The sequence below is a fragment of the Rousettus aegyptiacus genome, unplaced genomic scaffold (assembly GCF_014176215.1).
Source record: "Rousettus aegyptiacus isolate mRouAeg1 unplaced genomic scaffold, mRouAeg1.p scaffold_m13_p_16, whole genome shotgun sequence".
Lineage (NCBI taxonomy): Eukaryota > Metazoa > Chordata > Mammalia > Chiroptera > Pteropodidae > Rousettus > Rousettus aegyptiacus.
The window spans coordinates 2692103-2719246 of record NW_023416291.1 but is presented as its reverse complement, the minus strand read 5'-3'; the positions used below and the strand labels follow the sequence as shown (position 1 = coordinate 2719246).

The 27144-nt window shown below is 47.6% G+C and overlaps 1 protein-coding gene across 7 annotated transcripts in view; it reads right to left on the bottom strand.

Moving 5' to 3' along the window:
* KIAA1109 (KIAA1109 ortholog) overlaps window positions 1-27144 on the bottom strand; it is a 113948-nt gene that overhangs the window by 26665 nt on the left and 60139 nt on the right. For 4 of the 7 annotated variants that reach the window (XM_036233451.1, XM_036233450.1, XM_036233454.1 and 1 more), the window contains exons 46-65: window positions 26195-26370; window positions 24967-25673; window positions 24330-24575; window positions 23808-23901; window positions 22301-22351; window positions 19936-20142; window positions 18336-18574; window positions 16692-16936; window positions 14514-14619; window positions 12526-12623; window positions 11614-11799; window positions 10448-10616; window positions 8791-9002; window positions 7750-7948; window positions 5960-6019; window positions 4146-4372; window positions 3409-3609; window positions 3083-3213; window positions 1854-1977; window positions 100-209 (exon numbers count right to left, since the gene is read on the bottom strand). In XM_036233451.1, the coding sequence (XP_036089344.1) occupies window positions 100-209; window positions 1854-1977; window positions 3083-3213; window positions 3409-3609; window positions 4146-4372; window positions 5960-6019; window positions 7750-7948; window positions 8791-9002; window positions 10448-10616; window positions 11614-11799; window positions 12526-12623; window positions 14514-14619; window positions 16692-16936; window positions 18336-18574; window positions 19936-20142; window positions 22301-22351; window positions 23808-23901; window positions 24330-24575; window positions 24967-25673; window positions 26195-26370 (3788 nt within the window). The remainder of the gene's footprint in view (window positions 1-99; window positions 210-1853; window positions 1978-3082; window positions 3214-3408; window positions 3610-4145; window positions 4373-5959; window positions 6020-7749; window positions 7949-8790; window positions 9003-10447; window positions 10617-11613; window positions 11800-12525; window positions 12624-14513; window positions 14620-16691; window positions 16937-18335; window positions 18575-19935; window positions 20143-22300; window positions 22352-23807; window positions 23902-24329; window positions 24576-24966; window positions 25674-26194; window positions 26371-27144) is intronic. The other 3 variants (XM_036233456.1, XM_036233457.1, XM_036233452.1) reach the window with 2 other exon arrangements.

Here is a 27144-nt window from a genome sequence, read left to right as displayed (position 1 = left end):
GTCCGTTTTTGCTACCGTAACTTTAAAATTCCCCCAATTAGAACACAAGAAATAAGTAGTGGGCCTCGGCGGAGGCCCATGGGCAGGAGCAGGTATTACCTCGCCCGTTCCATTCGCTTAAGAGGTGGTCTTCCAGAAGCAGTAATGGTTTTCGATCGGTTATAGCTTGGTTTGTAGCCCAAACCCCACTTATCCTTCAGGGAAGCGGCCTGAGGGAAGGAGAGAGAGAAGGGCGACTTCAGGCAGCTGTTCGCTGCTGTAAGATCCGACGACTGCGGATGAACCATTCGACTATCAACAAGCGAGCTCGTTCCCCCCGGGGCGACACAAGCTACTCCACTCAGCCGCTCTAGCCTCAGGTCCCTCAGGAGAGCTGCGCAAGGAAAACACGAGAAAATGGAAAGACTGCAAGTGGGCTGCGGGGCCCGGAAATTAGGGGAGAAGAAGGGAAACGATTCGAAAGGAAGGGAAAAGGAAAGCTGAGAGTCACGAGCAGAGAGGAAGAGGGGTGGGGGGGTGACCCCCATCAGCTCAAGTGGCGGCCAGGACAGCCCGCGCGCGGCAGGACTCGTCGGCACAGCGAGGGAAGGGCCGTGGTGACGTGGGCACGCCTGGCCTCCAAAGCCCTCCTCCCTCCCCGTGGCCGCGACGCGGGGCCGGGCGCGGGCTGAGGGGGCGCGGACGGAGCCCCACTCATCCGCCCGGCGTGTCCTGCTCGGTTGCACAGTCGGTTGCCGCACACAGACCGCCCTGTGAAGCCTGTGCAAGCAGGATCTCGGTCACGCTGTGTGACTGTTAGGAAGCAGGCCTTCAGATCACTACTCCCCATTTACTGGTATCAGAAGCCAGTGATGACTAACTCAAGTTGGACTTTAATTTAAAGAAATCATTTAGAACAATACTCAGACTAGGTCGTCTGCGACTTGGGGGTCAGCAAGAAAAGGGCGTCCAAGCCAATAAACACCGGGTGCCGGCGCCCTTCCCCTCCTCCGCCCCGGCTGCTCTGACTCGATCTGTTTTTGTATGTTGGGGTGCCACCCCAAAACCTTATTCCTATAAAAAAAAGGAAGGTTCTGCTGATTATTGGGGGGAAAAAAGGGTAACAACCCATTTATCTTTTTAAAAGGAAATAGGTTTTCCACTAACAAGAACTCCTTGACCCAAAGCAACCAATATCCATTGGATACGTTTTAGAATTATTTCCTATGATATGTTTACAGTATATCTATATATTTACTTCAATTGTCCAGCTATTGGACTAAATCCCAGAAAATGGAGTAGGCAGTGGGGTCAAAGAAAAATAACTTCTTTTTTAAGAGACTCAAACTCCAGTGCGCGTGACAAACATGCAGACAGCCAAGGGAGGAATAAAATGCTGAGGATGCACGGGGCTGAGAGGTGACGTCGGCGGTGGGGAATGCGATGGGGGCAGGATGGACATCCGAAGAGACGTCGCGCTCGAGTCGGAGACCCCAGGGAAGCACGCCGCCGCGAGCGGCAGGGAGAACCCGGCGGCTCAGGCCGGAGCCTGCAGGGCGCCCACCGTTCGGGTCTCGTTCTGGGCGGCTGGGATTCCTGCCCGCGGGGCCCTGGTCACACCCCTCGTCCCCTCTGTTTGTCCGTTTCCTCGTCTTTAAAAGGGGGGGAATCGTACCTCCCAGGGTCGTGAGGGTGTAACGACTGTCAAACGTAACGTGCTTTCGCACGGCCCTGGCCCCGAGCAGCAGGTGTGAGCTGCCCGAGGCAGGCGGCGGTGCCGGCAGAGGCGCAGGAAGGAGCAGCTAAGCCTCGGCGTAAAGCCTCGAGAAGCAGGAGGCGGAGGCGCGCCGAGCCTCCCCGCGGCGCCTACTCACGCGCATGCTGGACCGCCGCAGCTTTTTGCGCACGTCCCTTCGGATGTCGTTCACGGCGACGGATTCCAGCTGCTGGTAGCGCTGAATTTCTTGGTTTATGGTTCCTTCACTGGCACCCAATTTTCTGGATAAAAAAAAAAAAAAAAAAAAGCAATTAACGTAAAGAAGTAATAAAGAAAGGCTAATTTTTTTACTTGCTTTTTATCCTTTCACTTGTCAGAATATCAAAGATTATATATGGGCAAGTCAAAATCCTCCAGACCTGAAAACTGTAAAAAAGCTCGCTCTAATGTTTTAGAAAACAGTTCTTGCCCATTTCTGTGTCTTTTGAAAGCTATGGCCCCCCTCTGCAAAAGGACATCTGGATGTAAAATTCTACATATAATGTAAGCCTCAGGTAAGATTTTAGGGGAGGAAGTATATTTTGCTTCAAGTCATTTTTCCCCTGACAATAAAAGGCAAATTATAATGTAAATTGACAGGAAAATGTGAATCACTGTATCATAATTTACAGATGAGTTTTTAGGTACTACCTTTCATTGTACAACATTCATATATTCGTGTAAAGTCCTTGAATGAAAAAAAGCAAAACAAAACAAAACCAGGTGAGAAAAGGTGAGGCGTGACCATCACCTTTTGGGTGATTTTCCTGAAACAAAAATTTCAAAGTTTGCTAAGGAGAACAGTTACTCTAAGAGATGGAGTTATCACCTAGTTCTATCCAGCAGGCAAAAGGTACAGAAAAATAAATCACTACCACCTCCTGCCCCCTCCGGACTCACCCAGCCCCACGTCGGCCCCAGGGAACCGCTACCACAGGCAAAACCCGCGGTGCTTCCAATTCTAGCGCCTTCGTTCCTCCCGGCCAGTTTTCTTGATGACAGTTTGGATAATGCCATCAAGCCTCACGGAAACACTGTGCAGATTAAACTGCGACAGTATGTCCCATGCACAACGGGTGCTTAATAGACACTCAATTTGTTTGCCCTCTTAAAATTTTAAGTTTCAGAAATCCTCTTAGCAAAAGACTACCACGTATACTAACGCGTGCACACGCACACGTGCACACGTGCATCCGTGACACACGGTCAGGCCGGCTGCTCGGGCCTGGGGCGCTCGGGTCACCATCCCCGCCCGCGTCCCTGGCCCCCGGCCCCCTCGCTCGCGACCGCTGCCGCCCCACGACTCTACTACGAGGACTCGGCGCGAGCTGGGGCCGCGACACGCACTTCAGGTCGTCTATGACTCTGGCCTGCTCGTTCAGCTCCCTGATGTCCACCAGGCGCTTCACCGTCTTCCTGCCTCTCAGCTCGCCCGGCGGCCCGCAGGACGCTCCTGGTCTTCGGTACTCCGCGGGCTCCTGGAAATCCAAGCGTGTTTGTCAGCAGCACCGTCGGGCCACACGGCGAGTCTGCACTATCCCCAAAACGACACGTGAATCACAGGCAGCATGCAAGAATCAGCACCATCTACAGCACATCCAGCACGGTGATTGAGTTCTCCAGTGATTCGAGTCCCTTGGTTGTCATAAGGAATCTATTTAGTTGCTACCTACGTTTCCCCATGAGTGGGCTCTGCAAACTTTCGAATGGGCCTGGCTAGCCTGAGGGGACCCCCCCATGTCGGGGTCACACAGATACTCTGCAGGAACAGAGTGGCGCTGATGCGGGGGCGTCAGGCCTAGCAGGTGATTGACAAGTCGCTGCCCAAAGGTGAGCCTGTGGCCATCTCCACTTACGGAGCTTCCATCTGAGCTCTAAACGATAAACAGTACAGCAGTTTTTAAAAGAACGTCTTTCCGAGAACAAAACCATTTCGTAAAATAGTAAAAAAAATACTCAAAATTTTTTTAATACCAGGATGAAAGCGGAGAGTAACTACCCAAAAATTCGATACTATCGAGTGTACGGTATCTTTGGAGACACACATCTTTAAAACGCGTACTTCCTGCTGTGTGTGTGCGCTCTGCTCCCCCACGATCTGTTCAGAACATTGCCGCGAGCCCGCAAACAACACTGGTCATGACCAGGCCTCCGCCTGCCCCTCCCGGCCTCCCCGACTCCCCAGCCCTCGGCGGCCGCAACGCTGGCTCCACAGGTCCGCTCGTGCTTGTAAGGTTAGTGCACCTTCCCTGCAGCCTGAGGCACAAGTTGGTTGACAGTCATTATTATTACGAGAGACTCAATTAAAAGACGATGTTATCAAATTAAAAGCGACGTGACGAAACGCGGAAGCAGGAGCCAGCACCCCTTCCCTCCTGCCCCGGGGAGTGTCCGCCGGGCGCCCCCTCACCGTGTGGACAGTGGGAGACATGGTGTCCACTTCGTCCTCATCCGACAGGTCGCCTATGTTCACGGAGTTCAGGTCCGCGATGTCGTCGATGTCCTCCTCCCCGGTCAGCGTGGTGAGCGTGTTGCCCAGGGCGTTGAGCCGCTTGCCGATGTTGGGGTCCATGTGGACGTCGATCCCACACATCTTCCACAGCACGTTCAGTGTCCAGGTCCCAGCACTGCTGCTCTCTGCGGAAAGGAAGGAGAGGTGTTTCCGGCCCGTCTTGGGTGTGGGTATTTAAATCGTTCTACATTTAGGGAACGGAATGGAAGATGGCCCGTATCACCACCGACGGCTGCCCCGGCCACGCCCGTCAGGACGCGGGGCCACAGGTGAGCACCCACTGCCCCCTGCACAGCAGCCCCTCTCCCTGAACTGTGGGTTCGCTCTCCCTCACCCCAAGCCGACCCTCCTCCCACGGCCACTGCAGGGCTGGCCACCACCCTTGCTCATGAGCCAAGATTAATTAGGTAGTTGGCCTGGGTGCGGTCAACGGGGTGGGGGTGGGGGGCAGGCGCCATGCCCTGGGCTTCAGCGAGGAGGGCATCAGGCTCCTGAGCCACGTGTCAGGAGGCGGCAGTGACGCACCAGGGACCACCCGCAGGGGAAAGACGGGCGGCAGAGACCTGCCGACAGACAGTGTGACCTCGCCGCTCGGCTGGCCTCGTGCCTCTTGTCACCGAGACAGCCATTCCCGAGTTTCCCTGTGGTCCGCAAACACGCTTTTACCAAGTTCCCTGTTTTGGTTAAGTTAGTTATAAACAAGGGTCCTGACAAAGGCTTCGAGCTGAAGTTCGTGGTCTCGGCCCGCAGTGGGGACCGCTGGCCTTGCTGCTCTGGGACAGTGAGGATGGACGTGAGGCTGGACTTGGGAAGCAGAAGAGGGACGCACAGGGAGAGAAAGGCAGCCTCCTGACCTTGATCGGCTTCTACCCTCTCGCATCCTACGAGCCCTTAAATAACTATCTCCCTTCAGCTTACTCGAATGCGATACCCAGCGAAATAGCACAAACCTGCACTGTGACATCATCTTATTACGTCTACAGTTTCCTCCTAGGTGGTTTCCAAGGGCCTTCTTTCCTCTCTAATCCTTGAAAATGTCCCTCATATACTATCGCCATCTGCCTTCTTGCTCAAAAAAATTCAATGGCTTTCCTACCGTCCGCCAAATCAAGTTCAAAGCCCTTATTTGGGGATTTAAGACTTTTCCCATCTTATTTTTCACACGACTTTCTTCCAGCCAATTAGACAGCTCTGACCAAACACTGTCTTGCAGTCACGACTGATGCCTCCTGGGTTTTGCTGAGGAAACACCTTTACCCCATCTCTCAAGTCCCTGTTTAATGCTTGTTCTTCCATAAAGCTTCCTCTGATCCTCGTATCCTTCCAAATTTGGACATTCTGTCTCCCTCCTGTAATTTTCAATAGCAGTTGGAATTTTATATCTCATTGTACCTATCCCACATTACACTTTAATTATGCTCCAGGGCCTTAGCTACTTTACTACAATTTAAATTTACTGAGTAGAAAGACCTTATTCATCTTTATCTTCCCCCGTTTTGCAGTGTATCTTGTACACAGCAGGTGTCTAATTAATAATTGTTAAATAAAAATATACTAATATTATTACGAAATGTTTTTAAAGTTTGGGGAACACTGGAACAAGTTCAGTTACAGGTCCCCTCGCTGTGAATGCGGAGGCAGGAGAACATGTACGTGGGAAGGCAGCGTTCTGCCCGACGCACGGGCGAGGGCCACATGAGGAGCGGACTCACCCGCGGCTGCTTGGCCCGTCGTCCTGGAACACACTTCGTAGGTGCCGTCTGGAACCACGCCTGCACAAAGAGCGCCCCGCACAGTTTTCAGCAAAATTACGCTGTGATGAAATTTCGTACTGCAGTTTTTCTCATGCAAAGATTACTACCTAGATGTAAACAGGACCACTAACTTCTCCGGGTTTCAGCTGCTAACCTGTAGACTAAAAGGCAGCCTGAGATGACTTGTAAGGTCGATTTCAGATCTCACGGGGTTTTATTCTATGATTTTAAGAATTTAACTGCGGTTTTATCTCCACATTCTGCATGTAACTTCCACATGTGCGTGACAACACCTGGCTGATTCTGAAACTCTAGTTTCTGAATGCCATGACAATTTGTGTCATCACGAGCGACTAGCACTTTGAGAATGCAGATGGTTTAAACTGATAACTTAAGAACGGCCACATCGGGTCACGGACATGACTCATCAGCCTTGTCTTTTCCTTTGACAGACAAGGAACACTTTACATGAAAAAAATGACTGGCTGCTACGATGTCAATCTTGTCAGGTCACGGACCTGTCCCCCGGACATGTACGTGACTTTAACTCTGAAACACTTCCTACCCGTTAGCTTCAATCTGATAAGGTCAGCTTCAGAAACAAGGTTAATTAAATCAACAATTTTAAACAGTAAAGGACATACCATCCCTGAAACAACTTTTAAACAAAGTAAAGTCTCAAGACAGAATTAAGACCCTTTTTCAGGAGTACTTGATGGAAACCAAATTTCAGTCTAAACCCAACCATGCACACATCTTACATGAAATGTCCTTTTGCAGTTCACTCTGGTCTTCAAACGTTACCCGAATTTGAGTTGTAGAAAAGCTATAACCTATTTTGGGAAAAACGGTCTATTTGTTAAGTGACGATGTCTATTCTATGATTCTTATTTTTAAGATAGTGCCAGTGACTTTAAATTCTAAATTATATTTTTGAACCATACGGTCCCAATGCCTCACATACAATTATAAAATAAAAAGAACTAGGTCTTGTTTGGGGGCAAAAGATCACCCACTTCACCTTTATAGTTATAATTCAGAGCAAAAGAAACCTAGACTACTCTTCCAAATTTAAGAATGCTAGAATGAAAAGAAAACCCTTCGAAATCTGAGTAACAGAATTGAAGCCAAGTACAAGGTAGAACTAGTAAATAAAAATGGGAAAAAAACTTTTGGGAATTCCAATCCCGGAAGTATCAGAGATTTTTAATTAAGCTTAAAAAAAAAAAAAAGATTATATAAATTCATAGCATATAGAACCATGATGAATTCATAAGGAAAATGGAGATCTTTAGGAACAGACCCAAATCCTGGAAGTGAGGAGTGGTGAATTCCTGTCGGCGGTGAGGCCGGCCCCGGCGCCTGGCCACTTGCATTGCCCTGCGCCATCTGGTGAACCGGGCCTCACACATTTATCGCTCTGGTTCGAGAGCCGCGCAGAATGAAGGGGCTTGATCTGGTCAATGGTGAATCCATTGTACGGAAAATCAGGGAGCGATCGAACCTTCAAATGTTAAACCATCCAACACAATGAATGGCTAACTGGTTTACTTCCCAACACTACAGAACGCTAGTTTTTCACAAGCGTGTCCTGACATCTTTAGGTAGAAACAGCCCTTATTTCACAAAGTCTAATAACATTCCTATGCCCAAACATCCTTTACTTTTACAAATGAAGGCATTGGGCTGCTCTGGTCTCTTTTAACTTTTAACAACTCCGCTCCTCACACAGGAGAGGAAGCACTCACAGGCGTTCATCACCAGGTCCCCGCGGATCTCTGGTTTCCAGTCGTCCCAGGACGTCTCGAAGCCGTCAGCGAAGCGGATGCAAAAGCTTTTGAAGTGCCCTTTGCTGACCAGGGACTCTGACGAGCAAGCGGTGATGAGAGTGCTTTCGATGGTCAGCACCAAGGCTGAGCCGGTGTCAAGGTCGCCAGAGTGATTAGACTGCAAAATACGTCAGAGAAGAAACGGACAAAAGGTGACAAGCTTTTCAGTTTGGAAGTCCTTGTAGGAGTTCTAGGAACAAAAACCCAGAAAGGGTCAAGCCCGAAAAGCTGCATCGAGAAGCAACTTTGAAAGATGCCTACTTTTAAAACTCGGGGTGCCGCATGCTGCCAACCCCCAACCCACGGTTTTCCCCTGCCGCTGTCTCCCACACAAAGTGCTCAAAGGCAGACTCATCCGACAGCGGCCTGCAGGTTATCTATTAGGGCAGCAAAGCAGAGGCCCCTGTGTCCGTTAGGGCCGTATTCATTTTGCGCCCTCACACACGTGTGCGAAAATGTGTTCCTGAGAATTAGTCCCAAATTATGAAAATTCTTGCTTTATCCAGGTTACAGATAACTTGCAAGTTTCATTACTATTAAATATTAGTGTAAAAGCATTTTAAATTCTCTATTTTAAGTGAGGTTTTTAACATTATTGAATAGTATTCTCAAATGTTTTGTCTGTCTTTTATTAACAGTGTATGCCAAAGACTTCTGTACTAACAAACAAGAACAGTAAAAAGACTCTGAAAACTAAGCTGCTTATTTGTCAAGGTGAAAACTGAGAATTATCAGGTAGATGTCAGTCTCATCAGAGTGCTTTGGAGAAAAGTCTCCTGAGATTTGCATTTAATATACTGAAGATGAAAAACACTTGACGGAGTTCCACCTTGCTTTCTGTTCACTAAAGCCCAGTTATAAACTGCTCTCCTGAACACATACCGTCCTAGTGTATATACACAGACACGGTCAGCGGAAACGCCTGGCCCCTAATCCCGGTCTAGGAGGGGCGTTTCGTACCTGCGCAGTGTTTGTGATAGGCAGGCAAATTCCCAGGTCATTCACGGTGAGCTGCAGGAAGAGGGTCCCAAAGGCCTGGGCAGAGGTTTGCTGGATACCGGGCAGCATGTCCACGACTTCCTTTGTAGCCATGTGAATATCCTTATGTAAAGCCATCCGTTGTTCATTCCAGTTGTCATAGGCAGCCTTGTAATTCAGCCAAAACAGCACGGCTTTTGATAATTAAGGCAGGACAGAAAGAAAATCTAAATCAAAACTGCAAAACTATATGGCGAGTAACCTCGACGGCTACAAAATCCCACTGATTAATAAAAATGATGCCCAGATACCTATAGCATTGGCATTAGAAAGGATCTAAGAAGTTACAGTCAACTTGACAAATGGAAAAAAGCAGCGGGAAGGAGACCACCGCAGAAGGAAGAAGAAAACGCAGGTCCATCCGCGCATCAAGTGAACTGTGTGTGACGCGCCTGTTACACGCTAGGCGCTGGCTGGGACCGCGAAGAAAAAGAGCCGCGGCCCCGGGCCTTGCGGAGCTTGCTGTTGCTGTTGCCGCTACAGAGGCGCGTGACACTATGGCACACGTTACAAAGATGGGACTGGGGGGGGGGGCGGGTCAAGCACATTGAGGGTGTAACAGGACTGAAGCCTTAAGGAAAACCCTCACTTAAGGAGGGTGCAGAAGAAGGGCCGGAGAAGCAGAAGGAAGGGTGCGTGCTGGCCGCGGGCAGGAAGAGCGGAGGATTTTAAGGAGCCGCTGAAGGCCGATGAGAGATGAGCAAGCTGAGAAAGGAAAAAGCAAGCACTGGATTCGGCAACATACAATGTTACCCAGAGCACTGCTGAAAGGGCGGTTTTCTCACGAACCGATCTTATCACCGCCCATACCTACCACTGATTTAAACCTTCGGTGGCTTCCTAAATGGTTCTTCGTGACTTCCGAAACACAGTTCCAACATAGTTACCCAACGTACCTCAATTAGACCCTATCCGTTCCGCCTTGTTGCCCATGATTTTCCCTCACGAAGGCTGCTGCCACACACTCCCCTACACCTCTGTGCTCATGTGTACCCTTCGCATCCTCTCTCCCGTGGCAAGTACTCATTCAGTTCTTGCTACGCACGCCAGGCACTGTCCTAGGCCTTCAGATACCAAGGAAGACAAAACGAGCTTTCGCTTCCTTGTCTTTGTCTCCCTGGAAAACTCCGAGCTCCAGGTCGCGTCCAAAGAATGAGTTTCTCCCTGAGGTCCTGGGACGCGGACCTCCAACCCCGATGTCGTCTGCTCTGCTCTTCCCACTGGACTGAGGGGCCCTGGAGGGCGGGACACCTCCCCACATTCAGTTTCCACGTCTAGACGGTAGGAACACAGTCAATGCTTACAGACTAAGCAAACACAGTGCCAAATAAGCGGGCGTGTCAGCCATCCAGACCAAGAACTTAGTGCTACGATCCACGCAGAAAGCAAATGGCTTTAAAAAGCACGATAACTTTCAAAGCTGAAGGGAGTAAGCCAGAAACTCTTCTGGGGTGCTCTCATTTCAGATTTAGGAGACAGTGAGCCGTCGAGCGATTACACTGGTAAACCACAGATGGTTTTTATCTGGCGTTTCCGTAACGGCTGTAAAACCAACAACCGCCTTGCTGGACCGTCTCACCTCTGTCGAAGGCCACAGGCTGGGCGTACACGATCGGCCTATTCAGGGTGATGAGCACGGCTTCTCTATCTGAGGAACCACTGATTTCTTCTCGGAGGGCATTTCTTAATCCAATTCTGGTTTTAAAATAGGCAACTTGATGAAAATCAGAACCGGCTTCCTCATAAACCTAAAATAAAATGAAAAGCTCAATGAAATCGAATAATGGAAACTGCCAATAAAAAAACTGTAAGTTTTAACACCATTAATGGTATTGGGCACCAAAATAACTACAGTGTGTTTTTCTCAAATTCATTCGCCGATGATATATATTCCCTATGCTCTACACCACAGACACTTGAAATTTATACACAATGTGAATGGGTATATAAGTAAATATGAAGCCAAACAAAGTTCGTAGGAAAGCCAGGATGACATTCGTATTCTGGACGGCGATGCGGTAAATGTGTCCAGATAATCAGATCCCCACTCCTCTCAAAGTGCATTTCCATTTGAACAAATTACTGTTTTTCTAGAGATGACGAGAAATTTTTATTCATTTATTCCCCACACATACTCTTTAATACAGGCACTGAATTTTGAAAGTGTGACTGGTATTCTTTTAATCAGTTCTTCAAATCAAAGAAAGAAAAAAGATTAAAATCTACATAATTTTTAGCAAAGTAAAAACAAAAAAGGACATCAAAAAACCCCTATGAGCTATGAATGACAATTTTTATAAAGTAGAGTCTAATTAAGAGCTGTGTATGTGTGTTTATATTTAACTTCATATGTTTAATATTATAGTATATAAAACATGCCAATATTGTAGAGTACAACCAAGAAACTTAGTAACATTTTAAGAACTTACCAATGTTAGCACAAAGCATTGAAATAAAAACAATGTTTAACAAAATAAAGAGAAATTATAAGCAAATATTTATGAAGATACTGAACTACGTTTCACGTAACTGCATTTGCACTAATCTATAACAACATACCACCAAAATACTCAAAGAAACGCCAAGGTAAAACTCTAAAGTCCTTCTTAAACAAATTTTCATTAGAATTTACAATCAGAAATTTTAGGAACTTTAAGTATTTTTTTAAGTAGAGTATATTTAGTTAAAATCGATGCTCAAAATTTAAAAGCCACAGTTCTAAAGTCGGCATATTCCTGCACTCACCTGATGTTTAACAATCTGTCCTAAGGCCAGATTTAAATCCACTTGGCATTTACCAAACAGTTTCAGATAGCTGCTACTTCCTGGTGAAGCTTTGGTTTGAAGTCGGTTCGAAAGTTCAAGTTCAATCAACCCAGTCTCAAATCTCACAGCTCTCATTGATGGAGTTGTAGCTGTTACTTGAATACCCTAGCAGATATATGTTAGTAGGGAAAAAAGAATCTTAAATCAGCAATGTCCATTCACTCAAATTAAATATTTCAACATATGATAAATAAAATAGACTGTATTAAAACACGTCTAGGATGTCTAATGAACTGATAAAGCTAGCAACATTCTTTAATTTCTCATTAGTAGGGCTTTCTTGGCTATTAAATATTTCAGTATTTTATATTTAAAATCTATATCGTTCATGGGTTAAATATATTACAATTAAATAACTATTCAGAAAAATGGTTTTTATTTTTAAGAACACATCTTAAATACTGGAAATTTTAAGGTTTCGATTAAGATATTACAGTTAATTGAACACATGTATAAAATATCTCTTATAGCACAGTTTATAAGAGCGAAAATTAGAAAAAAACTGAAAGTTCAGTGGAAGAAAGTAATTAAATGGATGGTTACAACTGTATGACACAGCTGCTCAGGAGATAAAGTCAGCCTAAAGGTATGGAAAGGCATCCAAGGCTTTTAAAATGCAGAAATGTGTGCATCTTCAAAAATACAAACAGTGAAAGGTCCTGAAGGACATTCGAACAATTGCTGAAGCTGCTTCTTTGAATGGGCAGACTTCGTTTTTATTTCCTGCTCGGCGTATCTACGTATCGTGTGAATTTTCTACAACAAGCGCCAAGCGTGCATTAATCAGTTAGGAAAATCCGTCTGAAGGTGGCGTTGTCATTTGCGTGTCACCTTAAATTGCAGGTTCAGGGAGTAGAGCAGGATTTTAGGCTTATCTCCATCTGCTGCTCCATCGTGCTCATTCCAGAGAGGAATCGGCTGCTCCCCACCTAAAGGAGGTTAAATAATGGAGGCTTTAGGACAATTTCTCTAAAAAGAAAATAATAACTGTTTCGTCCCATTCTTACTCATTTCCCGCCTTCTCGGCCAGGCCGACATCGGCACTGACGCTGACGCCTAATGACGGTGAGTTAGTATTTGAGGCTCGCCGTGTGCCAAATGCTTCTGCGCCCTTTACCACCTTTTTATTCAAATCCCTCCCTCTGAACCACAATGGGACTGAGTCATTTCTTCCTCTGCGATGTGTGTCATAAAAACATGCACCTCTGCTCTGCTGTTTATCTACAGATCTACTTCCCCAGTCTGACTGAGGGCCTCCGGGCGGGCTCCCCGCAGCCTCAGAGCCCGGGGCCTCAGCGGCCTCACTCAGCCGTACGCTGAGCGGCGCGGCTAGGCTCCTCTGCTGCGGGCGGCCTCGCGCTCTCCCCACACACCCCCGCCGGCTGCTGCTGCAGGCCTCCGTCACTTCCCCCACAACTTCCGCCTCCTTCTCAGCAAGCCGATGACGGCGTGGCCGTGTACGCTCAGAAACCGTAACAAACGCACCACTCAGGTGGGGGTGCGGACAACGGGGGAGGCTGTGTGCGATGGGGGGCAGTGAACATCGGAGAAATCTCTGTACCTTCTCCCCCAGTTCTGCTATGAACCTAAAACTGCTCCAAAACTGAAGTCTATTTATCTGAAGAAAAGGGAAAAACTAATGACAGCAAGTATGTGCATGCCCACGGTCACATCATTCACAGTGGCCGAGATGTGGAGACAATGTGTGTCTGGTGGCAGATCCGTGGATAGAGATGTAAACACATGGATGCACACTGGAATGCCATCTGGCCATAAAAAAGGAGGAGGACCTCTTAGTCCTTGAGACGACACTGATGGACCCTGACAGCATTATGCTAAGTGAAGTAAGTCAAAGAAAGAGACACCGTGGTAACTAAAAAAAATAAAACGAATGAACGAACGAAACAGAATAAAACTCACAGACACAGAGAACGGATTGGAAAAGCCGGTTTTGGGGTGGGCCAAAGGGGTGAAGGGGGTCGGGAAGCACAAACTTCCAGACGGAAAATGCGCCCCAGGGACACGATGTGCGGTATGGTGACGAGAGTTAACGACACTGTGCTGCGCATCTGAACGTTGCCAAGAGAGTGAATCCTAAAAGTTCTCATCACAAGAAAAAAAAATCATAACTTTGTATGGTGACGGACGGCAGCTGGATGTACTGTGGTGATCACGTCACAGTATGTACAAATATCAACTTACTATGTTGTATCCTGAAACTAGTATGTTACATGTCAATTTTACCTCCAAAGAAAGCCTATTTGTAAAAAGCCTATTTGTTTTGTGCTACTCTATTCACTATCTTGAATACCTTTTATCTAGTTTCAGAGAAAAAATCTGTTCAAAACCAAAAGCTCTGCCTGTTACCAAATGTGTCGCACAATCGTTTCAGTTTGTAGAAACATCAGAGACACCATCTATCACATTAGCCACATTAATGCCACAGTTTTTTACCCCACTACGAATCAAATTTGTAGATGCGGCTTACCTATTATTTAATCATTATTATGATTACACTGGAAAAATTCGGCCTCAAGAATTATCATACAGAGTCAACTTATTTTCTGCCTTAATTCATCTTAGTACTTTATCTTGTGAATAAAAAGTCAAACACGTATTTCCTATTAAAATGTAAAACTCAGATTAAGAAGCTCAACTGTAATCTGCTCTTGAGTGAGAGCAAAATGTAAGGATTGCTATAAGGGATTTTCCACGTGGCCAGCACGCAGCTACCATCCCGCTACACAGAGACCCAGAAACACCAGTGGGGAGAAAGGCCTGCTACGTGTCCTACACTAGAAGGGGCCGGGCCAGCTCACCAGACACTTTCTGTATCACTTCGTTAACTTCTTTCATGAATACTTTCTGCACAAACACCAAGTGGTTTAGAAGATCAGTTGTGAGATTATGCTCAAAAGAACCAACCTGCCAAATAAAATCAGAGCATTAGGTTAACATTATTGACTGCCTTAGTTGTAAACACATTGTTTGTTCACAGAAATAATCCCAAACTCTGTGGATGATTATCTACATACTATTTGAAATCAATATACCAAAGAAAGAGTTCAGAGTTCCCAGTACTTTACTGGCCTGACATCCTTATGGGCCATTCTCCCAATTTTTTTTTTTTTTTTTAAATAACAGTAGCCAGTAAGATATGGGCACTCTTTTGAAAACAAATGAAATTTTCTCTAGAGTAATATTTATTTTTAATGACCACTGCAGTGTTAGAACTATAGACAAGTGTCATTATCGATGCAGTTTATTTACTCATTCAAACATTTATTGCCATCTACTCTGTGTGCTGCATTAGGTGCTGATGTTCACAGCTCTGAACAAAAACAACTATGACCGTCATGACACTTACATTTGCATGGATTAGTAAATCGGATATAACATGTGCCCTATGATGAGTATAAGGCATAAAACGTCCGGCGAGAAGCAGTTAATAAACAGATTAAGGAGCAGGCCCTAACTGATGTCGGGGATTATCATAAAGCTAGACCGAATTAGGAGCAAGGCAGTGCTTCAAAATTGGCCGCGTTGAGAGCATTCGTATTTTGATTAAAAAAAACTGAGAGCAATATAGATTTGGCAGTCTTTTCATACATGAGAAGTCTGCATAGCACTGGGTACTTTTTTTATATTTATTAGTATGAAATGGGCAAAGACGATCAGCATGTGGATCCAGTCCAGGCCACAGTAAAACAGGAACTCTCAGAGGGCTGCGATGTTATGTTCTTTTACATGTTTACAATTGCTGCATTCTTGGTAAATTTTGGATGGTGTTTTGCCCCGATTACAGGCTTTATACTAGTAGCCTGATAGCTATTAGTGGTAAAGAATCATATAATATACTGCATTAGATTTGTTTTATTTTCTGTCAGATGAAGCATTAATAACAATATTGCTAACTAGTTTGAGGCATTTATTGTTCAGAGTTGAAAGTTCAAATGAAATAGGCTTGATAATCTATCTTTAAATAAACATTTGCCTTCTAGAATCTTGCACAGTATTTTTTTTTAGTACACTTGTTTTAACTCTGAGACAAGGGCCAGGCACGCAGAGTCTAAAGAGGTGAGTCAGACTTAGTATGTCCCCAGAGGTATAACATTTCTGGCAAAGAACGCAAAGAGCATTCATACGGATGCTTCTGATTCTAGAGAAAACTTCATAGAGTAAAGAGTAAAGTGCTTTTGACGAGGCTGAACCGTTCTCACAGACGGACAGAGGAAGCCCAGGGAGCAAGGGCGTGACTCCTGCGTCTCTCCCCCGGCAGCGGGGGGAGTCGGGGGAGTCAGGGACACCCCCACAGCTTCAACCTTCTGCTCTATCGGTCTGGGTAGTAACGGCTGATCCACTTACCACAACTCAAGCGAAAAACATGCACCCAAAAGCTCTTTAAAATGGTACCGGTTGTCCAGATATAAAGTGAAAAAGTAACAATGGTAAGCTGGCCTTCAGCCTCCCTGAGCGAAGAAATGAGTCTGCGGGTCTGACTGAGCTTATTCATCCCCCGTACAGCCTTTGAATTGTTCTCAATGAGCATGCACATCCGGGCGAATCACGCAGACTCCCTGAAGACTCGGTTTCTTCATTTATGACATGAGAACACACACATGTACTTCATGGGATTGCATGAGTCAATGCATCGGTGAGTTCACTTGACATTAGATGTTATTAAGCGTCTTATAATAAAATGAACTATGAGAATAGGACGGAGATGAACGTGAAACCCAGTGTAAGAAATATGAATTCAAAGACGACAATAAAAACTGTATGTTTAAATGAAACTACAGGAAGCCAGACGCACATATGTGCACGCGCGTGTGCATGCGACACACACACACACACACACACCTGATTTGGTGTAGAATGCTGTAGGAATGAATGATTTAATAACGTGCCTTGAAAGTCCGATCACCACATATCTGGGTACACCTAAAGCCTGAAGACTTCTCATCACGAAGAGTGAGAGAACTACAACGTAAACTTACTTCTGCCACGCAGCGCAGGTAATTTCCCTGCAGGTAGTAGCCTTGCTTGGAGGGCAGCTCGTCCACACTCCACACCTGGTCCGAGTAGCTGTCATGCTCTTCCATCACGTACTTCCCGGACATGGTCACGGGGGGCAGGTTGAGGCTGGCAGAAGGCGGGATGGTCGACATATCTGTGGCAGACACTTTTGAAGTGAAACGCAGTCTGTGATTCGGCAGCTCAAACGTGAACCTGGTCTGCGCGCCTGTGAGAAATGAGAAACGTTACTGTCTGTTCAGGTGATTGTTCACATGCTCATTCCTTACTGCTTAAAAATGTGCCTACGAACAACGGATGCATATCCCAAAACCTAAACGGAAAGATGTGAACGGGATGTTTTAACTGCTTGCATTTCCCATCTGCAAGTACATGGACGGTGACTGAAGAGTCAGTCCGTACTGCTGAGCCGGCGAGAACCATTTATTAAGCCTACCAGGTGCCCGGCCCTGTGTCGGGCGCTAGAGAAGCACTTCGTTCACAGAGGGTAGAGCAGGAAGAAGCTGCCCTTATTACAGAAGAGTTAAAACAAGCACATTTAAAAAGAAGAAGGCATGATGCGGTAGCAGACGCCTTATTAAATCAAGATGTTACTGCCCGTTACAGATGCTGCGTAACGTTCACACAATTACATTGAAATTAGTATCTGCTAATCAAAAGACAACTAAAAGTGAAATTATAAGCCTCCGCCTGGGTGACAATCTATGTTTAATATACAAAATGTATAAAGAATTCTTGAGAACCAAAAAATACAAATGACTCGATGGCAAAAGGGGCAAACAAACAAAAACCATCGACCGGCATTCATATAAAAAATATAGGGGTCTCTCGACTATATTAAAAAATTCCGTTTCATTAGCAATTACAGAGATATAAATTAAAACCACAGTGAGCTACCAATCTGCATTTGCCAGACAAACAAAACTTTAATAGCCGGATAACACCGAGCGTTGACAGGACGTGGAGCAGAGGGGCCCCCGTCTGATCTGGGGGGCGGCTGGGGCTACCACCTGGCAGTGATAACATTCCTTGAAGGAGTCGTCAAAGTACTGGCGACGTTCTAATTGCTAGGTTCCTTAAAGGGCTGAAGGGTTCACAGTTCTGTATTATTCTTTAAACTGTGTACATATAACTCACGCTTGGATATATGATCCATTTTGGAATAAGAAAACAACAGTGAAGAATGTTTGGGACAGAATATATAAGGATCACAGGGCCTGGCAGAAGCAGCTATTTTGAGGAAGTCAAATTACCTTTGATTTGCGCTAAATGCACCTAATGTGAAAATAAACCAAGTTATTCAGCCTACAGGAACCTGAGAGATGTAGAAATTTATCCGACTTCAGTTTAGACTGCAGAAACAGCCTCGACGGCTGAACAACTCTAAAGAGTGCCGGCGACAGCGGGGTCCGGGCTGGCCCTGCGGGGAGGCGCGCCGGCGGTTCTGCTCGGCCGGCCAACACCGCTAACGGAAGCTAAGCGTTATGATTAAGATGATTTAAATTTTCATGTAATATCCATAAAATCAAATTTGCCTTTTCACCAAAGTACTTCGAATTTCTCAAACCAACGCCACGGTGGGCGAGGCCGGAGCCAAGCCGCGTCACCTGTCATTCCGTGACTGCGCATCCTCCCCATCTTGTACTCCGCCTTCAGAGACGGCAGAAGCGCGGCCCCGATGGCCACGCCATCGAGCATGGCGCTGAACTTGAGTACGAGAGGCTTCTTTTCCAGGCCTTCCGGCAGCTGAGGAAACTCATTTGTTTCTACAGGCGTTTGATTAACGCTTGTCGGAGTTTTTTCAGAAGGGAGGGGGGTTGCAATATCTTCTTTTGCAGGCTGTGGGCTACAAAGCAAATGCGTAATTTTATTAGACGTGATTAGAGCCGCTACCATTTTACTGTATAAAATTAAGACAATTGAAACAGATACCATTTTATTGTATAAAATCACTGGAGTCCTCAATAAAAAAATCACAATATACTGTATACAGAAGTTTTCTTTCTAATATCAGATCATATTAAGACTTCCTAAAAATAGCCATTGAAAAACGATGATTGAGAAAAGTAAACGAAAAGAAGTAATGACAATGTAAGCTGGACTGTCACAATGCCGAGGCCGTCCACATCGTCGGTGTGAAGCTGGAGTTTAGACTCTGGTCTGCCTGATCTGACCCCACGAGTCGGCCGCCACGACCCCCGCCACCGACAGGCCCGGTGAGGCTGCTCCGAGCGCCTCGCGTCCTGCACCGTTGCCTCGAGCGCCCTGTCAGTGGACGCTGCTGTCTCCGCCTGGTCAACGCGGAGGCTGAAAGCGCTGAAACCAGGATCCGAACTCAGTCCGGCTCCAGAGCCTGATTTTTTAACTACTACACTTTACTGTCAATATCTCGTGGTAAGAAAAAACGCCTCAGAGTACTTTAAGACGAGGCTCATGGATTCCATATTCCACTGACAGGAGGAACGGTTAAATTGTAAATACTTAGGCAACTACGGACGTGAGTTAGTGTTATATCAGAATTAAAGATCTACATAGAACGACTGGAAAAACCACACTGCTTTAGGACACTATCAAAAGATACAGTAATGATTTTTCACCTTACAGGACAGGAAAAAGAAAACAAATTTTTTGCCTTTCACTTATTACGTTTTTATTACTCCTGAGTTATAGCTTTGGGGACCAGCAACGAAGCTCAGTGTCGCAGACCCAGGAACCAGGGGTACAGACACAGGCAGTGAAGGCTAATGGGCCACGATCCAACCTGTTGCCCTTCAAAACACACGTGGCGTGGTCACGCCCTTCTTGGAACCGCGTACGATCACTTCATAGGAAGCACGGCACAAAACCATGCATAGGACACAAATGGCCACTGACAGTTCTTAAACCCACGCACTCATACATCTCGATGAGCTGAAAGTAAACGAGGATTGATTGACACGGTCCTAGGACTTGCCAGTCGCCTTTTACAGGAACCTCTTACGATGCCCACACACCTCTAGGGTCCCCTCGGCCCCACGGACGCGACACGGAGCCCCGACCACCACGCTTGCGCCTCGGTGCTCCCACAATACCCAGTACCTCCCGCGACCGTGTCCGGCTAGTCTCCACCCGTCCCACCGTCCCTGACGGCCGAAACTTGGACGCGACCCCGTCTCCCTCCACGCCCCGGCTCCCGGCGCAGGGAGGGCCTGAAGCCCCGCGACTCACAGCGACGAAGGCTGCCGGATGAGGCCGGAGATCTGCTTGGACAGCTGGTGCGAGCTCCGGACCATCATGCTGTGCAGCGTGGCCGGGTGCTGGGGGATGTTGATGCTGACGGCCCCGACCTTGAACACGGCAGCGGTGTTGGTCTTCAGCCCCCTCTGGGCGCTGTGCAGGGCTTGGGACTTGGCGATGCTGCACTTCACCACGGTTCTAGCGAGAAAGGAGGGCGCTCATGAGAACGCAGCCGGGGAAGAAGCAATTCCGAAAGAGTATTTGAGAACATACGAATATTTTTAAGTTATTCATTGAACTCAATGGCTTAAGATTTTTCATGCATTTCTATCACATACAAATGTTTTCTAAACACAGAAACACATTTTGCACGGTTAGCCTGCGCACACCAAAGATCACCCTACTTTAATGAAGAACTCACGGAAAGGTGCACGAACACTGGCATCACACACATACGGCTCGCAAAGTTCCGCCTTCACTTTTCCCCACTTGGAATTCTTCTTTTCCCCTCCCACTTATTTTGGGGATCTATACAAATCCCTAACATATAAAACTTATATAATTTTATTAGCCAATGTCATCTCGATAAATTTTTTAAAAGATAAAAATACTATACTTCTTAAAATCTAATCAAATACATTAATCTAATAATTATCTAATATATTAAAATATGGTAAAGAAATTAACAGGAAAGAAGAAATTTAACTTGGATTTTCTGTTTTCAATGAATGACAACAAAATGATAGAAGTCCAATTCCTAATGAGTGATGACTACATTGGTAAAAATGGGCAAGCTTTCCTGTGGGCCTCGGTTACGATGACCACAGTGCCTTATCAGGCAAGGACCTTTTCCCGTCTTTTACGTCCTGTGTCCAGGCGACGGGGCCTTGAAGGGCCACCCTTGTCCATGGAACGGGCTGAGTGGAGAATTCACTTTGGGGACTCACTGTCTCTGCGGTACCTCCACCCCACCCCGCCCCACCCTCCCGCACCCACGTGAGCACCCAGGTCCGGGCTGCCTGCCTCGATTCCGTGTTGCCTGAAAAGCTCTGCGCTGGGGACAGCGCGAGTTGTGACTACGTGTTATTTAGTCGACGGCAATCACGGGAGCTCTCCTTCCCATGTGGCGACAGTGCCTCACGTGCTAACTCTCCCAGCCGGGAACAGCTGAAGGGCGAGAGGGGGTGGCCGTAAGTGATATCGTGACAGGGACCGCTTCTCATTTGCTTACTACTGCTTCTCTGAATCCCGACATAATGCCCAGGCCACAATATGTAACCTGAGAATTGTCGAGCAGATGAAAATGTCACTTTCAGCCATTTAAAGTCATACACACCCCTATAAAGTCAGACACTCTCAGTTATTTTTTTAATACAGCCAGAGAATGCAGTGATAAAAAGGAAAGAAATAAGGTCTTTTCTGTCTACTGTGACTACCAAATTGGACTTAGATTCTCTTCAATGCCTATTAAGATGACACTAATATGGAAGAGTGATTTCTAGGGAAAAAATCATTTCTCTAATTTAACAATAGTGCACCTGTTCTTTTTGAGTACTTTTAATTGGCTGGTGAAGTGATACAGATTACAACAAAGGGAAGTTAACTGATACTTTGTCTCTGGTCTGTTATTGATATGCAATGAAATAAATCTCACCAAGTATGATAACCTTACCAGCATGGAACAATGTACAGATTCATATATTTATTAAGCATATTCAAATTTTATAGAAAATGTCTGAAGAAATAACCATTGTTAAATAACATTACTTTGACATGGTGATGACTCATGTGACATTTAAATACAGCACTCAGGATATAGCTCATTACCATAAAATAACAGACACACGTGAGTCAAATCAAGCCATGCATGGACACAGTAAAAGTCATACATAAAGTTTACTGTCAACAGAGCAGTAAACTCTCCCCATCTTAAAAACAGAATTATAAGGTTGAGATGTGTACGTATTTTTCACATTAATCATATGTTAGTGTTTTAATAATTCTTTTTGCAATTAGTGAACTCTTGCAAAGTAAAACTTTTTAGCTTCATTATCACATCAAACATTAATAAGGATTCGCAATAACAAAAAATGTAACAATAACACTGCACACACAACACACGACTACAGTGCTACAATCTTACAACGAGCTAAGAATTACCGAACAGGTGGCCCTTACCTGTGTGTTCTCCTTGAGTACCGGGAGGCTCTAATCTACAAAGGGTCTATATTAAAGCTACAGAACAATAACTAACTACACACGTTCAGAGCCATGCAGACAATTTTAACGTTTATCCTCAGAACCATTCAACACGGTATCAATCACAAAGCCCATGAAAAAGAATAGTACGACATACAGAAACTCTTGCTTGGCTGTGCTTGTAGGAGACGTAGGAAAATCCTCCAGTCTAAAGGTGGAGAGCCGAGAGGAAGCAGGAAAACAGAAAGGGAGCAGATGAGCATTCACGCACACATTAGCTACAACACAGTCAACTGTCGGGAAAGTTCTACCTCCCCCTTCTTAAAGTTTCCGTTGGAGAACCATTTCAATATATATTTTTTTATTTTTAGTTCCACTTCCTTTAACTGAAATTGGAAACAAAAAGCTAAAGAATAAATCCAGAAAGCCACCTCTACAAGAATTTGGCAGTGAATAATAACAACTTTTACTTCCAAATAAAAAAGTTAAGGGATCTTTGTTTGGGTTTTTATTTAAAGGCAAGAAATATCAAATATATAATACTCTTAAAAATTTGTTCTGTAAGTATATTTTGCAAGTTTAGAGACTATTCATGCCCTTCTTTTAAGAGCTAATAGACATTGGAGACACGAAGTCCCAGAGGACTTAGTAAAATGATGGGACAGCCACAGAGCCTTGTTTCACTTTTCGAATGGGCTAAGGTGCTTTAAAGTCGCCCTCCCGCAGAATCGCGGAAGCCAAGTCCTGCCAAGGCTATCTGCAGAGGCACCATACGAGGGGGAAGCGTAGGCTCAGGCCTCTCTTCCTCCTGGCTGTATGATGCGAAGCATTTCAGGCAAACACTTCGATCTTTCTGAACCCAATTCACTGTTCTGTAAAGTACCCCGTCAGATGCTCCAGTAGGCCCACCTTGACCAGCTGTCGTATAAGAAGCAAAGTCTCAAAATCTGACTTAAAGATGTTTGTAGTCACAGCGTAACGGCCGTGCTGAGGACGTGAGGCGTGAGGGCTTACAACGCCACGTTTTCGAACACGGCAGTGGTTCAGGGTGTTGATAACGGATCAGTGACCTGCATGTCACGCACAGACAATCCTGAGCAGAGCGCATCTGAACAGATCGCGCGTAGAACTCACAAGGAAAAGGGCAAAGAATCAACAGGAAAGCAGCACCCACGGCCGACTCACTGCAAGAAGCTTCCCGAGACCACGCAAGCGTCGCACGGGCTCTGCCGTCAACGTGTTTAAGTGCAGACGTGGTGAGAGGAAGCTCTGCAAGCCGCCGGCGTGAAGACGGGTAATGATCACTTAACTCACGGGCAAGAGCGCCCACACTCTTCCCCGGTAATGTTAACCCTCTGGGCTGTGTGAGCTTTAGCGTCTTAAACATTTAATCAACACTTGCACTATCATCGTTTTTCTTGTTACACAATCTTAAAATGCTCTGGGAGTCGGTTTTTTAGGGGGGCAAGGGAGATAGTAAACAGTTTTAGAGATAAAAAAATTCATTTTTGTGAAAACATTTCTTTTAGCGATATTCTTAATGAGAAAATCGCAGTATCTGGCAACATGACAGACATAAATTTCCAAAGTCAGCAGGTGTGGGATTTGTGCAACGATTTCAGGTCCCATGAGGAACGGTGCGAGCCGAAGCGAAGGGCACCTACTGTATGTTCGGCGTGATCCCCTCGAGCAGCACGATGTTGACGCCGCCGACGTGGGCGGTGGCGCAGGTCTCGGTCATCTTCTGATGCAGGACATCTGAAATGCGACGAGAAATAAGCGCATGGATTCTGGAAACGAGATACCTGCACTTCACGTTGACATTGCATGTTATTCGTATGTTCAGTGACAAAAGATCATTTTAAAGTTACAATGAAATTTAACTACGTTTTGGAACTACTTTTTAAAAACATTCTTGGAGTTTTTTACGTCTATGGTTTCCTATATACGTGCATCTTATATGTCGAAGTTGGAATAATGCTGACTCTACCGCTTAATGGTATAGTTAGCACTTACGCCTCACGGAGCCGACAGGCATCTCGTGTCTTAGAAGTAACACTCAGTGCAGAAAACTTGGGAAATTATTTAAAAGCAAAAAGAACGGGCGAACAAAACCACATAAAGTAGCCCTCGTGACCCGGACACACAGGAAGCTCGTTTCCCGGGGTGGGGGGACGCGGCCATACCTTTCATCTTCTCTTTGAGGGTGAAGCTGCCGTGGATCCTCTTGAGCTCCGCCTCCATCGTCAGCCCGCCGATGTCGGCCTCCAGGTGCGTCCGGTTCACCATGCCGATCCCGAACACGATCAGGGTGACGTGCTGCGGCTCCGCGGCCACCAGGCTGCGCTTCCTCTGCGTCTTCGTCACGCTGCCGCCATCCTGCTCATTCTCGAACACCACTCTGCACGTGGGCTCCGTCGGGCTCCGAACCCCTTCGTGAGCAGGCAGACACGCGGGGCTGAGCCGCGAAAGCGGGGGGAAGGGGCAGCCCCCACACCCTGCGGCCCGTCCTCCCTGCGCTCCCCGGACTCCTCCCGCTCCTGTCCCCACCGAAACGAGTCTCTAAATGTTCCAGCGTTTTCCCTCGGTCACCCTGAAAGCAGAACGGAGTCGGAGGTCCGGATCCCACGAGGGCACAGTGTGTAAGGGAAGGACGGGCCGGGGGCGGCAGGACCCCCGATCGCCGCGACCACGCTCTCCCCCGGGGTCACTGCCAACTTCGCATTTCAATTATGCACTTACGGCATGAAGAAGCCATGATGAACAACCCAGTATTACTGCAATTCAAAACAGACGTCTTAAAACCATAAAAGCGTCCATTACCTGCAGGTCCGAATGTTTCTGAAGATTTTTCCAGTATTCCGGTCGGGTCGGAGATGAGCGAGTAGAAGTTGAGCAGCTTGTACATGTTCTGCCAGCACTCGGCTGAGGGCTCGCTCTGCTCGGACACGGTGATGGAGTCGGAGTCGTCCATGTGGATGGCCATGTGGTCCACCACGTCCTTGGAGCCTTTCCTGGACACTTTCGAAGTCCTCCGCTCGGACCTCCCCAGCGAGTTTTTGTTGCGGGATTCCTTTTTGTTATTCTCGTTGTTGGTCCGTTTGTTCTTTGCGTTATTGACTCGGTTGCCACCGTTGAGGCTCCCCCTCGAGCTGCGGCTGAAGTCGGACGAGCGGAAATCCCGGTGCCTCCTGGTCTTGAGGGTGGGGGTGGGCGAGGCGGAGCCGGCGGTGTACCTGCTCAGCTTGATGTCGGTCTGCGTGGCCTTGATGTCGTCTATCATCGTGCTGAACTGGTGGGCGAGGCGGACCAGGGCCATGTCGACGTGCTGGCTGATGGACTGGCACGAGACGGTGAAGTTGCAGTGGAAGGTGCTGTAGCAGCGCTTGCTGAGGTCGTGGAAGGAGAGCGCGCTGGCCGCGCCCTGCGGCGTGCACACCGACCTCTCCATCACCACCGCGCTGATGCCGAAGGTCTCCAGCCTCAGCGCCGGCTTGAACTCCAGCGGGGGGAGGTTCACGTGTCCCTGCCTGCGAATACGAGAAGAACGAGATGACACGGCTCCACCCCCCTCTCGCTGTCCGCAAAGTGATCTCCGAGGTAACACACGTTGTGAGCCATGTGTATGGTGACAACGAAGGATGACAATAAGAGATGGTGCTTAGCGTCCGACGCGCCGTGCTTAGCATCCCCTTATCTTCACTTCTGGCGGCCTTACTCTCAACACGACCTCTACTCTGTCCCTGGGGGAAAACACTACCTGCCACAAGTCAACTCCGGAAGGAGGTCGGGAATAAATTCCAAGTAAAATACATGAAATTACGATCCAGAAGACTGTGGAAACTCTGCCACAGTAAACACGTTCTAGATGTATATAGCGACAGGTGTACTTTGGCTCACCCTCATCTACGTGCCAACATAGTACAGAAACAGGCCAAAAGCAGGCCTCCGAACCTGCCACTCGGGCGTTAAACTACTTCCTCGGGAGCACCGGACGCGAAGTGGACGGCGGAGGGGCGGCGCACGCGCCGAGCGGCAGGGGCACACACACCTTCTGGCCCGCGCGCCTCTCCTGTCCTTGGCCGTGTCCGAGTCCACGATGTCGGCGCGGAGGCAGTCCAGCGCGCCCGAGAACGACAGGTGCTGCCCGAAGTGCACGCGGCAGCGCAGCGGCACCGCGGCCTGCGACTCGGCCCCCGTGTGGCTCAGCAGCGGTCGGAACACCACCTGCAAGGCAGGACGCGCCCGCGTTAGCTCCGCCCGCGCCCCGGCCCCGCCGCGGCCCCCTCCACCCCACCCCAGGACGCGGCCCTGCAGCGAACCAAACCCACTGACGCTCGCACACAATAACTACTGCTCTCATTTTACTTAAAACGGGGCCAGAATGGGGGGATCCACACGCCCTCCCTCTGGACCGGGACCTCGGGAGGGACTTCCTCTCCCTCGTGCACCGGCCTGGCCTGCTCTGTCGCGCTTTGCTCTTTCATCCTGGGGAAAAACGCTTCCGTCTCCAGGTTCGAACCACCCTCCACTACGTCCCTGGCGCCCCTTCCACCCCGGCCAGGGGCTCCCTTCTCCTGCCACCCCAGGGTGTCGCCCTGGACGGACGGCCTCCTTGGCCATGCAGGTGACCCGACCGGCGCGTCGGTTACGCCGCTACATGACCTTCCCCCCACGACCCCGGCTGAAACTCCGTTGCGGCCACTGCCTGGGCTGCGTGCTCCATCTCGTCCCCTGGGTTCTGTGGCTCCCCCTGCCTCGGGCCACCCCTCCTCTACGCCCACAGGGCAATGGGAGGGCACGCTGCGATCGCCTTCGCTGCCGCCCCGACTCCGGCGCCGGCCCGCCTGGCGCTCCGTCCGGGGCCCGCGGCGCCCTCACGTCACCCACCCTTCACACACGCCTACGGCACCTCCGCGGTTTTACGGTATCCTCAATACTCACGTTTCGGGTAGATTTTAGAGTCTGGTATGTAAAACGGTACAGTTATTTAACATGCGT